Source organism: Heliconius melpomene, chromosome 17 (genome assembly GCF_056956725.1).
Source record: "Heliconius melpomene rosina isolate 202511_hmr_F chromosome 17, ASM5695672v1, whole genome shotgun sequence".
Taxonomy (NCBI): Eukaryota; Metazoa; Arthropoda; class Insecta; order Lepidoptera; family Nymphalidae; genus Heliconius; species Heliconius melpomene.
Window position 1 is genome coordinate 109,373 of NC_140405.1, and position 13,718 is coordinate 123,090.

Sequence of the window (13,718 nt, forward strand, 5' to 3'; positions counted from 1 at the left end):
TACAATTTGTAGAAATAAAGCCTCATACTGTCGGTCTTTTATTTACCTACGACACCTCGTCGACGTCACACGTCACTACGTCGAACAAATGTCAAACAAGCGGCGAGTGGCGACATCTGTAGAACTCTATAGTCTCTGGATATTGTCTCTATTGAGATAGTTATAGAATATTTAAATAAAGAGAATACACTGTTGAAGGTGCTACGCGCTATTTTCAATACAAATTGTTTACTGCCTTAAGGTTCAATTTTAATGGTCCTTGTGATTGTATGGACGACGAATAGTAAAAACAAACGTGTGCTCTCTGTGACGATTTATTTGCTACTGGTTACAATACACTAAAATGTTAATAACGATCGGACACAAATAATATCCATATATAATAAAATTGTTTAGAAGATTCCATGATGATATTATTCTGAAAGATATTAATGTTTTTATCTTTGAAAATTTATTTATTTATATATATAAACCTTAACCTATTACAATAAATGGCGTATAATTAACATTAATACAATTTTGGTTAAGCTAACAATAATTGATTAGCACTACCCTCCGAACTAGTTTTACTGTATGACGGTAGGATAGTATTCCTCGCATGCTTGTTTTCTTACTAATGTAGTACATATAAAAAGTTTAGATGCAGCCATTTATGTGTTTGAATTTTCTTGATAATATTAAAATATAATAATAAAATCTTCTATGAAAGAATTATATAATATACGCTAAGAAAATTATATGTATAAAAAATATAAAACGGAAATATATATATATATATATATGTAAAATGTAAATATGATTGTATGTGTGCGTGTTTGTGTGTGTGCGTGCGTGTGTGTGAGTGTGTGTATGTGCGTGTGTGTATGTCTGAAGTGATTAATTTTAGCGATGAGTGAGTTTAATTTTTTCCAACATTTTCGAGTATTAAGTATGATTATATTAGTTTAATAATTTTTTCTGTGTCGTTATATGTTAGTGCTTTAAGATATTTGTCAACTGTTTTTTTAAATGTATAATTATTGAGGTTTTTAAGTTTTACGGATTTGGATATCTTATTGTAAATGTGTGGTGCCAGAGAGAGATAGAATTTCCGTGCGAAAGCTGATTAACTGTGGGAAGTTCAAACACTAGGTCTTGTCGTCTTCTTTGATTATGAGTTCCCACGATTGAGTGCCAATAAATATGTTTGCCTTACATTTAACATTGCTAATTCTTTATAGAGTGTGTCAGTAGGGTATCTATAATCTTTACAAAATAGTACTTTAAGAATAGCACGTTGAGCCCATTCTACTCTCAATAATAGTGTCTTATTGGCTCCACCCCAAACAATGATGCCATAACTTATTAATGAATTACAGAGCGCAAAATAAATACTTCTCAGTAATTGAAGATCACATATGTATCGTATGTTCTTAAAAATGGAAATCAATCTCTTGACTCGTCCATACATTAAATTTATGTGATCTTTCCAGGAAAGGTGCTGGTCAACAACAACTCCTAAATATTTTAAACTCTGTGTTTGTGTTACCTTTTGACAGTCACATATTAAATTAGAATCGTCAAGTCTGCAGTAATGTGCTTTGAGTTGTAGTGATTCTTGTTGGTGTTGGTCGGGGTATTTTTTTTCACGTATACAAAATGTTAGGTACTTGGTCTTGGCAATATTTAACGAAAGCAAATTGTTGTCCAGCCATTTCATTACCACACTGACGTCATTATTGGCATTTCTATAAAATTCTTCAGCAGAGTTTGCTTGTGAAATTAATACAGTGTCGTCTGCAAATGTTATTATGTTAGTATGTTTTAGTCGCAAAAGACAAAGGTCATTTATATATATGAGGAAGAGTGTAGGCCCCAAGGTACTTCCTTGGGGCACTCCATATTTGACATTAGCTTCATCACTTAGTAAATTATTAATACTAAATTTGCTTTCTGTTTGTTAAGTAGCTAGTAAGCAATTGATGTGGAATGCCACGTACACTTACATTTTCCAGTTTTTTTTAATAAAATAGGCACAGAGACAGTGTCGAATGCCTTCTTTAGATCTAAGAATATTCCTATACACTTGACGCGGTTATCTAAAAGGCTTATTATATTTGAAGTTAAAGATTTTAGAGCATCAGATGTAGATTTATTATTTTGAAACCCAAATTGGTTTAGGGCTAATATTTTATTTTTCGTTAGGAATACTTTTAGACGATTGTTTACAATTTTTTCAATTATCTTGGAAAGTGTTGGTAGTAAAGAAATGGGCCTGTAGTTACAGATTTCCTCTTTTTTTCCAGATTTAAATATTGGAATAATTATCGTTTTTTTAATGAATTTGAGAATATCCCTTGTTGAAAGCAGGTATTAGTTAACGCAATGGGTTCAGCTAAAATGTTTATATATTTTTTTAAAAATATAGATGTAATTCCGTCCCACCCACATGAGTTGGTGTTTTTAAGTGATTTGGTAATATTAGTAACCTCATATATATCAGTTGGATGAAGGTAAAACGAACTACCTTGATCATTATTTTGTGATTGCAATTGTAAAAGTTTACTTTCTGTCATTTGTGTTCTATCGAGTATTTCATTTGCTAGAGTTTCGCCAACATTGGCAAAGTATAAGTTTGCTTGGTTTATCGATTCTTTTGGAAGGTGTGTAAGTTCGAGTAGTTCTAATGGAATATGTTCTTCTTTTTTCAAATTGCATACTTCTTTGATACAATCCCATTGAACTTTTGTGTTATGTTTATTATTGTTTAATTTATTTTTATAAAATGATCGTTTAGCAGCATTTAAAACTTTTCGACAAGTATTCCTATATCTAATATAACTGAGTTTAAGAATAACATTATTGGGATCTTTACGTAATTTACTGTGTAGTCTATCTTTATGTCTTATATACCTAATTAAACCAGGCGTAATCCATCCTTTAATGTTTCTTTTAAAATGTATGTTCAATAAAAAATAATGATTTAAATATTCGGTTTTAAAAATGTGAAAATTCATTTTTTTTATTTATTTTTCTAAGTGTGACCACTCGCTCGAGTTTATTCAAATATATTCAAACAAATTTGTAGTTATTACAAACTTGTTTCAGTTTCCTAAGTTTTCTTGTTCATTATGCTACGACTAACAAATGTAAGCAACATGGTGAGACATATCAGAGGACAACAGTACATTTCGTGTTCATCTTGCTAGGTTACTACACCACAACGACGTAGCTTACGTATCACTTCTATAAGTATTGTCTAATGTCCATACCTAACGTGACCAGACGTCCCGTTTTTTGTTTGTTTTTCCCGAGATTGCCACCGGCAATAAATATGGCAAGTATATATTTTTTCTTTTAACTTTAAAATTAAACTAAAAATAACATTATATAGTGTAATGGTTTGCCTTTAGTTCTTTCTTGCCACATACATATGTATATATTTTGTTTTATATGTCATTTAAGTATGTATTTTTTTTATTTTAAATGTCAATGTCAATAATTAAAACACACATTTATTGATAATTTTAAAAATACAAGTGCAACACAAACACAAAACCATCTTTAAATAGTTAAATCATTATTTTTAAATTAAGTTTAATAAGATAATTTATGTCTCAAACATTTCTCTTCATCAAGAAATTGATATATCTAATTACAAATATAATACGTATGCCATGAGCAGAACGGATTTTTAAGAGGTCGATCAGTTAATACTAACATGGCGATTTACATTGAGGACATTATTTCTTGTATAGATAAAAAAAAGCAAGTCGACGCAATTTACACCGATTTCAGTAAGGCTTTCGATAAAGTTGTTTACAAAATTTTATTGATGAAATTAAACTCATATGGTGTTGCAGGTGTCTTCCTCGATTGGCTAAGTTCTTATTTATGTGAACGCTCATTTTTTGTTGTGGTTAACGGATTTACTTCCTATTCATGTAAAATATTTTCTGGTGTACCACAAGGTTCACACCTTGGTCCAATATTGGTTCAATATATTTATCAATGACCTTCCACTATGTTTTAACTATTCCACTCCATTGTTGTTTGCAGACGATTTAAAGTTGTATAAGATAATTGAAACTTGGGAGGATGTAGTAAAATTTCATAAAGACTTACATGCCCTAGTTAGTTGGTGTCAAAAAAATGGTATGGAGCTTAATGTATCAAAATGCTTTCATATTAAATTTACAAGAAAGAATAATATTATACCATCAGCCTACTTCATTAAAAATGCGCAAGTAAGTGAGACACAGACCCACAGAACACATTTACTCACATTTAGTGCACAGACCATAAAAGTAATAAACTCCATAAACCATAAACTCATTTGGATTTCTTGATAAAAAAAGCTTCAAAAATGTTAGGCTTTGTAATTAGAATTTCTAGATTTTTTAAAAAGCCTCAAACGAAAATCATTTTATACAACAGTCTTGTAAGGTCAATGTTGGAGTATGGGAGCGTTGTTTGGCGTCCTCATTTTGCAACACATACACTGCGTATTGAACTGGTGCAAAAGAGATTTGTTAGACATCTCGCGCTTTCTTTTAATACAGTTAAACGAGACAAGTACTCTTGTAGAGAATCACTAGATTACTTTAAAATATCTGACCTAAATACTCGGAGAGACGCCATTGACTTAATTTTCTTATATAAATTGGTAAATTATAACATATATTGTCCGCGTCTTCTCTCTAAACTCTCTTTTACTATACCCCGTAAAATACCTCGAAAACCTATCCGTTTGTTTGCACCACCGCAACGGAGAACAAAATTGGGTTCTAATTCTCCTATTACAAGGCTAAGCTCACTTTATAACAAGAAATGTAGCGTGTCCACCAATATTGATATCTTTAAAATGTCTATAACAGCTTTTAAGAAAGCAATACAATGTGTGTAAATTATGTTATTACTGATGCTCCTGGGTATGTACCCATTTATGGTATATATGTATGTGTGTATCCCTTAAGTTAGTTTTAGTATATTTTTATATAATTTTGATACGCGCTTATTTATTTGCAAAGCTATGTTTATATAAATTACCATTTCACGATTGTTCACAACCACTTTATATTGCATGCAGTGTTTATCTTTAAGTGGCAGTACATTAATTGTTTTTAGTTTTTAAGTTAGATTTACTGAAATATAATAATGTATGAGCCGTTGGTAAACTTAATAAAATAAAATAAAATAAATACAAATCAAATTCAAAAAACAATTTATTGCGCAAAGTAAATATAGTACAGTTCAAAGGCGGCCTCACGGCGGTCACTGTAAGCGAGGTCTTACAGGCCACCTCTTATTTGTAAAAACTAATAGTTAGAGAACATTGTTAGTGATGAAACATATATATATATATATATATATATATATATATATATATACATAAATACATACATTGATATCATATATACATTTATATAGAGATACAGTTATAGACATATTGTATACAAATATTTGAGTACTTAAAAGACCAAGTTATGACCAATTTTGTAAAATTTTGATAAATTTAAAATAAATCATTTGAAAAGCTAATTGAACTTATATTTATATACTTCATTAACTTATGTATAATATGTAACGTAAAGGAATAAAAATAAAAAACAATATATTTTTATTTGTTTATTTAATTCAAATGCATTTGGTATCATTTTGTAATATATAATTTTCCATCTTTTTTTACAAAGACAGCAGTCAAAGAGTTAGACCTCAGGACTCTCTTCGGAAGCGGAGCAGTATAAATTTAATAAACCATAGGAATACGTCTTTAGAATATGTTGATCGTTACATTAACTTGATATGAAGCATACCTAAGTCTAGAAAAAGTTTATTTAAATATCTGGGATAAAATATACATACGTTAAAAGTATTTACATCCAACACTCACTAAACAAACGTGCTAATACTGACTGACTGACATCACTCACACACTGGCTGATGCTAACTACCAAGCCGCCGAAACGTGTGTCATGAGGCATTTTGTACAATGTTACTATGTTATAATTCATATTGTACTCTCAAAAATTTGTGTTAATAATAAGAAATGGAACAATTCATAAAAACGTATGCTATTTAGTTAGTCTAGGTGAGTCTATACGCAGTGGTCGTCGGCGCGGCGCAGCAGGGCGGCGTCGTCGGCATCCACGTCGTCGTCCAGGCCGGCCGCGGCCCAGTCGCGCGTGCGCGGCGCCAGCAGCCCGCACAGCCGGCAGCCCAGGAAGTCCGCCAAGTTATTGAGCGGTCCACGCGTGAAGGGCGAGCGCCCGCCGCGCGCCTGGAAGTGCCGGTAGCGCCCGCGGTTCAGCTGCTCGTTGGTGGTCATGCCGAGGCACACCACCAGGTACAGCTGACAGCACGTGAGCACGGCCACCCAGAACAGATGGAAGGCGGCGTTAAGCATCACCCAGGCCAGCCAGGCATCACACGAGGCCCAAGCCAGAAGCGCGCCGGGTCCGCTCGCTGGCCCGCAACGCGCCGCCAGTGAGCGCGCGCCCCCCCATAGCATCCAGCCGCACATGACCAGTAGGCTAGCCAGGAAGCCCACAAAGTAGCGGTGGTTGTCGGCACCGATGCAGTTGGCCACCCAGGGGCAGTGGTGGTCGAACTTGGCGACGCAGCGATTGCACACGGAGCAGTGCTTGGACCGCAGCGGGCGGCGCAGCAGGCAGGCGGAGCAAAAGCGCGCGGGCTCGAAGCCACCCCCGGCGCCGCGCTCCGACAGCTCCAGGATGGTCCGCAGGCGCTCTTGGCGCGAAGCGCGGATGACGCCGGGGTCGCTGCGCCACGCGCGCACGAACGTGTACCACAGTGCTAGTGAGCACGCCAGGAAGGCCGTCGTGGCCGCACCGCCCACCACCGGCGCCACTAGCGCCGCCCATGTGATGTAGAACCACGCCTTGGTGGCGAGGTACACGCTCAGCGGGAAGATGTTTTTGAGCTCCTCATCGAAGAGTGCGTTTGTAAGGAAATGTAGCAGCGCGTAGAAGCAGACGAGCAGGAAGGCCTTCAGCAGGTACAGCGCCTCCAACTCCAGCACGAGACCCGTTAGGTAAAACGCCAGGAACGGGATGCTCACCACACACCACCATCGGAATTTCTGGAATATATATATATGTAGAAGCATCAGAAGGGGCCTCATAACGGTCTTGGCTGTCACTATTCATTTGTGGGCGTTGTAGCAACAGAGATGTTCAAACAAAAGTCACACTTATATTCTACAATGTTTACATAACAGTTTTACAATAAATCTCACAAGATTAGCAAAATTACAATAGATTAGGAGCCAATAGGTTAGTTGGCGAACATCTCACGCCATAGCTGTCAACCAATGACATCTGCTATTCCTCGACGCTACACCTACTACCCTATTCGGGGTTACCCGCTCCATTTTAAATATTCTTCTAATATAATCGTTTTAAAATAAAACGCAATTTGTAAAGAATAACATAAACACACACTAGCCTGTCAAAGCAGCAACGTCGCACAGATAAGCTTAGTAGTATGTGTATGTGTGCCTACTGTTGTACTACGTCCAAACTGTTGAGATATATTAATTAATTTCTTTAGTTATGGGTTTAAAATATTTTACCCTATATGCTGTTTCCGTAAATAGATCGCTGACACTTCCACCCTGTAGATATCGATTTAAATTTTAATGACTATATAGATAGAAGTTGAATGTAAACTAAAAATAGTAATTAATTCAAACCGTGTCACTTTTCTGAACTTACTCTGTCATAAGCTAATCTGCGGAAAATATTTCTCTTTGAAGATATCACAGAGTGTTCTTTAATTTTGTCCGACACTTTTGAGCCGACCCAAATCGAGTCTGCGCTGGATTCCAACATGGTGAGCGGCGTCACTCCTCGCAGGTTGGGCACGTCCAGGCTCGCGTTACCCTGCGGACGTTTGCAATATGCAGTTGTACAATAAGGTAGGTGACACATATACTGCATGGGAGGCTGTAGGACCAGGAGTGGTACTGACGTATAATATAAGTGTGGAGATGGCGGTGGTGTTGCGCGCGAGGACAGCCCAGTGCAGCGCGGTGTTGCCGTGCGAGCGGTCAGCGGGGCGTGTGGAGGCGCCCAGCGTGAGCAACAGGCGCGCGGGGTCCACGGCGGACACCTTCCACGCGGCCCACATGAGCGGCGTCATGCCGCCGGCGTCGGGCGCGTCCGGAGCCGCGCCACGCGCCACCAGGTACGCCACCACGGCCGTGTGCCCGAACTGCGCCGCCAGGTGCAGGCACGCGCAGCCCTCAGCGTCGCGGAGCGCGGGGTCGGCGCCAGCGCGCACCAGAAGCACCGTGGCCTCCAGGTGCCCCTGCCGCGTGGCCCAGTGCAGCGGCGTCGATTGCAGCTCACCGCCGACGGCATCCACCTTAGCACCCTTAGACAGCAGGTACTCTATGATTTCTTTCCTGTAAATCATATACTTACATGAATATCGTCTAATCTCGTTATATAGCTCTCGGTGTCACAGGCGAATAACTTATTTAGTATTATAATGTCCGTCTGATAGACGGCCGAGCTCCACAAAATGCTGACAAGGGAGAGACAAGGTGGGAAAGAAATTTCTCTTTTTCCCACACTTATTATTCCATCGTGGAATAGTTAAGTGTATGTTAAGTTAGATTCATTTAGGTTTAAATAGATTACTTTTTTTCTACCATTAAAAGCAGTAATCTTAGATATAGTTTAGTTTTAGATTTAACTTGTACTTAAATTTAAAATTTTATCAATATAAGTTTATATATAAAAATCGTATTACGTTAACCCTCCAACTGCAGCCGTCGTAACTGTCTAACTTGGCCCATTCAAGTTTGTTTAGTCAAAGTCAAATAATTTTATACAAAATAAAAAGTTACTTGTTGTATTAGTAATTCTAATTCAAAATATTCTTTATTCAAATACACTTATAACAAGCACTTTTGAATCGTCGAATGAACATATGAACAAAAAGCTACCACCGGTTCGGAAGGCAGTTCTGCTGAGAAGAGAAGGCAAGAAACTCAACAGTTGCTCTTTTCAAAGTCAATGGTATACTTAGTTTAATTATTACATGAGCTGTCAGCTATCCTGCCTGACATTTGATAAATGAATTCATTTATCATTACTACGAGAAAAATCATCTGGAGGTCAGTCACATTCCATTAAATTATACAGGGCAACCGATTTTGAAGCAATTAATGAATGTCTTTCTCATCTAAATGGTGACAGTATTGATGTGTCTGTAGTAAATTTTTATAAAATTTTAAATGGTATTATTGACATACATGTTCCCACAAAAAACACTAAGTTTAATAGTAAATACCCGGTATGGTATAATCGTGCACTAATAAAAATCTAAAAAAGAAGCTAAAATATCATTGTAAATGAAAGTATATGAACAAATTAAACATTATAGATTATTTTCTAGTCTTAGAGACAGGCAGAAAATGATGGAAGATGATTGTTATCTATATATATAAAAGGACTTGTCCTCACTGAGGCAAGACGCACGCACAGCGGTAACCGCTGTTGGTAGAAACGTGAAATTTGGAGAGATGTTTACTTTCGTAATCTGGACATCCACTAAGGGATTTTGAAAAATTCTAACCTTAAAGGGGTGAAATAGGGATTGAAAGTTTGTATGGAAAAAAAATTAAACCTGCACCGATTTTTATGAAATTTGAAATACAAACTCTTAAAAATATTTCATTGAACATGTGTTTTATCATTTTTCAAAATTCACCACCTAAGGGTGCAAATAAGGGGTTGAAAGTTTTAAATTTTAAATCGCCACAGAATTATATAAAATTTTAAATTTAGACTCTTTAACATATGTCATTGATCACGTGGTTGATGGTTTATTAGAATTCGCCTCTAAAAGTGCAAATAAGCAGGCGAAGCTGCGCGCGTCCGCTAGTAATAGATATATTAGTAGCATTGAATATAAAATTAAAATCAACAGTAAATATTTTTGGTCATATGTAAAGTCTAAACGTAAAAGCAAGGATTTTCCATCTCACTCAGTCTCGATCAGTCTTGGAGTATTGTTCCACATGTTGGAATCCTCAATATAAAGTTTACACTAGTAGAATTGAATACAACAAGTTCCTTCGTCACTTAAAACAGAGACATTCCAACGCAGAACCTCTTATTAAGATATTAAAAGATATATCTCTGGAGAATTGCCTTGATCTTAGAGATAAGAATATGATCGATTCTCCCCTTCTCATAAGTAAAATAAACTTTGCGTGTCATAGATTGGGTGTACGTAATAAACCTGCAGTTAGTAAATTTAATACAAAATATGCCTCTAATAAGTTTGTGTCACGTGCATGCAAAACTTTTAATGATAAGCATAACAACTTAGACATATTTCATTTAAAATTCAATAATTTCAAGGGCTATTTAAAGAAACTTTCATGAATTGTTTTTTATTTTATTTTGTACTTGGTTAGGTCTCGATATTAGATTGGTGGATTATTTGTATCTTTTTGTCATGTACGGAAGTTTTCCATTTTTTTGTTTTTGTATGTACTTAAATTGTTGTTCTTTAGATTTATGAGAAAGTAGTTTGTGGAAACTTGATTGGTGTATGTAATATTTATAGTGTGTTTGTAGAATAATATATTCTAATTGTACTGTATGTTACCCTTAAAAAATATATTATATGATTAATTTTTTGCATCTTTTGCTCTTCTATTATCCCATGGTCAATGCGCCTTTACCAAGCTTCTACTGCTAAAGTTTTTATTAATAAAAATAACAAAAATAATAATGGAATCACGAAAATTCAATGAAAATAACTGAAAACAAATGGCAAATACAATCTGACGGATGACAAAATATTTCAATATAAAATGTTCACTTGTTATAATTACAATGTTCATAATTACAGTATGTCACTTATTTTTATACTATTAAAATATGTCTCAAATTTGAGAAGCTGGCTTTTGGGAGTTTTTGCTTATCAAGTATTTAAAAATTATTAAATTTAAATAAAAATAAGCAACCCACCACACAATCTTTATTTTTTGCATTAATTTCTTTTTACGTACTTCTTTTCGTATTCTTTCTTTTAACATAATTACTGTTTTTTATAAAATTCAATTTTATAAAATTTGAAAATATACCTAATTATAAAAATAACTTTTTTTTTAATAATCAATACTTATAACTTTATCCTAATTAATGACATAATAATAAAACATTTTTTTTTTCACTAAACACAGTGCTTATAATATAAAAAATGTCTATGCTATAGTTCAAATTAATGCAATTCAACCGACAATATTCAAACGTGACATAGGTTTTGCATTTATTTTACTTTTTCTTAACTGTATTTCAGAATTTATTATAGAAAATAATTGGATATTGTAGTGTAAAAAAAATATTTATGAATTTTATAAATATTGTAAAAAAAATATTTATGAATTTTATAAATATTTTTTTTTGAGCTTTATGCTATTTCTATAATAAGATAATATTATTTACTGTGCTATATCTTTCATTCATTTAGTTTAGTACTTCCATAGATACATAGATCAATATTTTTTAAAATTAATATAATAACTCCATCAAACCTGTCATGTACAAGAACCTTTTTCTGACATATTTACCTTTTATCTCTTTCCTTCGTGAATCGAGTATAGTGTAAGAAACTTAATGAGACTTATTTTTTTCAACACAAAAATTTACAGTATTAAAACTATTTATTGTTCAGGGGACTGTTTTGAGATCTTTACTCATGTGTCACCATTGGCAACCGCATGGTGAATCTATGGAATGCCAAGAAATTTCTTCCCATATTCAATGAGACCTCATCAGGTTGGGCACAGGTCTTATCACTGTTGGGTGATAAAGATAGTAAACATTATAAACAAAATTTATTTGCAGTGATATTTATAATGAAATATAGAGTTAGTTAGTTAGCACTTGAAATTTTTTTTCAATTTTAAAAATTATATATTTTGACACACTGTTAACAAAAATTCTAATGAACAGAGGTTTATCATGAAATAACATTAGCTCAAAAAATTGTAAAATCCATTCAGCAACAACACCTTTTAACTAGTCACAACAATACATTACTAGGTGGGAACTAAATTTAATGGTATTGGAAAATAATTTCATTATTCACAACTTTTTTGTTGTTTCTTGCACCATTGAATATTAATTATTGACAAATATGAAATCAAGCCAAGTAATAATATATGGCCAACTAAAGCAAAATTGTATTAAATGAACATGTTTACCTTTAAGTGTAAGTAATACGTATTTGCACACGGTCATGACATTAACCTGTACTGTACCTATTATTAATTGCAGCCCAATGTAAGAGTGTGACCGTCTCGTGGTCCGGCTGGTTGACGTCCCAACCTGCCTCCACCAGCTCCTTGACGCGCGCGTACGCCCCATATTGCGTGGCCTTCACGATGTCGAACCCGCTGTAGTCGCGCTCGACGGGCGCCGGCGGGGGCTCGCGCGGCGGCGGCCCTTCGCCCTCGCGCTGCGCCTGGCCGCACTGCCCCGTCGCGGCGGCGCCGCACGTGCTGTCGTACATGCTCCTCGGTCCTCACGGTTTCGTCATCACATCGCTATGCAACCACATCCACACTGTTCACAATCGCTCCTATTAATTATTGATAACGAAAAGAAACTACTGTCAAGTCCATTTATTGACATTTCTGATTTACTTTAGATACGTTCAACATTAGGTGTATGTGATCAGCACAACCGCAGCGTTCATTCTATTTATTGGGTTATATTATCTGTGGTTTGCCAAATGTCAAATATTCGTGTCGAAGTGTCAGTTCGCGACACTACAGAGTACAGAGTACATTCGAACATTTGTATGACATGCGAGTAACTCTCGTCGGAAACAAATCCTTTCGTTATATTATCAGAAACAGCCTTGTGCCCACGATATTTTGTCCTTTTGTGATAGTGCCAATTTTCTTTCACTTTTAATAAATCAAAAACAATTAGTAAGAAATCTGTGCCGCTGCTATCAGTACGAGTATGTCGGTCGTCAAAATACAGCGAGTTGAGTGACGTCTCCGATATATGAACACTCACACTAATGCAAAGCTAAGCTTAGCTAGTAACTCACTGGAATCCGTATCGACGATTATATCATCAAAGATTACAACTAGAAGATAATCAATAGATTTCAAATAGATACAACGTAAGGCCATCATCAAAAAAACAGACAATAGACACAGACATGTAAATCTTGATTATAAATATAGGTAAATTTAAAAAAAAAATTAAATCATCTTCACGCTATATCCCGCACACAGCAGGGTAGGCAGAGGGAACCTCGTGTTAAAACATTCCGTTCCCCACTTTCTGCCGATTTCTGGACGCATTGCGTATTGAGTAGCAGAATTCAACGCCGCGCTTTGCCTCAACACCAGAGCGAAGAAAATAGAAAGATAAGCGTAAATAAATATTTCACTTCCTCGAGTGGGAACCCACAACCGTCGCGTTACAGTGACACGCTTGTGCCGCTGCGCAACGACGCGACGGCCTCACCTCCGCGACACCAGAGCGAAGAAATGGAAATTTACCTCTCGTAACAATGTAATCTTTTCAAAATTTACATCAGTTGGAGATGTTTCTATAATAAATTTCCAGAAAGCTCAGAATATTTTTATTTATTTTTTCATAAACGAGGAATAAATGTCATTTTAATTAGAAAGACTCAATCTTTTCTTAATAAAAGCAAAGAAATAGTAGCAA

General features: G+C 35.5%; 1 protein-coding gene across 1 annotated transcript; it reads right to left on the reverse strand.

The window, feature by feature from the left end:
- Positions 1-5,594: 5,594 nt before the first annotated feature.
- Hip14 (palmitoyltransferase Hip14) lies at positions 5,595-12,737 on the reverse strand. Its single transcript, XM_085201081.1, has 4 exons — positions 12,287-12,737; positions 7,972-8,407; positions 7,716-7,883; positions 5,595-7,081 (listed from the first exon to the last, which is right to left on the reverse strand). The coding sequence occupies exons 1-4, from the start codon at positions 12,535-12,537 to the stop codon at positions 6,077-6,079; spliced, it is 1,860 nt and encodes a 619-aa protein (XP_085057207.1). The 5' UTR covers positions 12,538-12,737; the 3' UTR covers positions 5,595-6,076.
- Between the last annotated feature and the right edge of the window lie 981 nt (positions 12,738-13,718).

Bases quoted from the DNA above. Each gene is read 5' to 3' on its own strand.
- Hip14 (XM_085201081.1), bottom strand. From the start codon at position 12,537: ATGTACGACAGCACGTGCGGCGCCGCCGCGACGGGGCAGTGCGGCCAG. The intron at 8,408-12,286 runs GTACAGTACAGG...TATGATTTACAG, and splicing joins TGGGCTGCAATTAATAATAG to GAAAGAAATCATAGAGTACC. The intron at 7,884-7,971 runs GTCAGTACCACT...AAACGTCCGCAG, and splicing joins TCTCCACACTTATATTATAC to GGTAACGCGAGCCTGGACGT.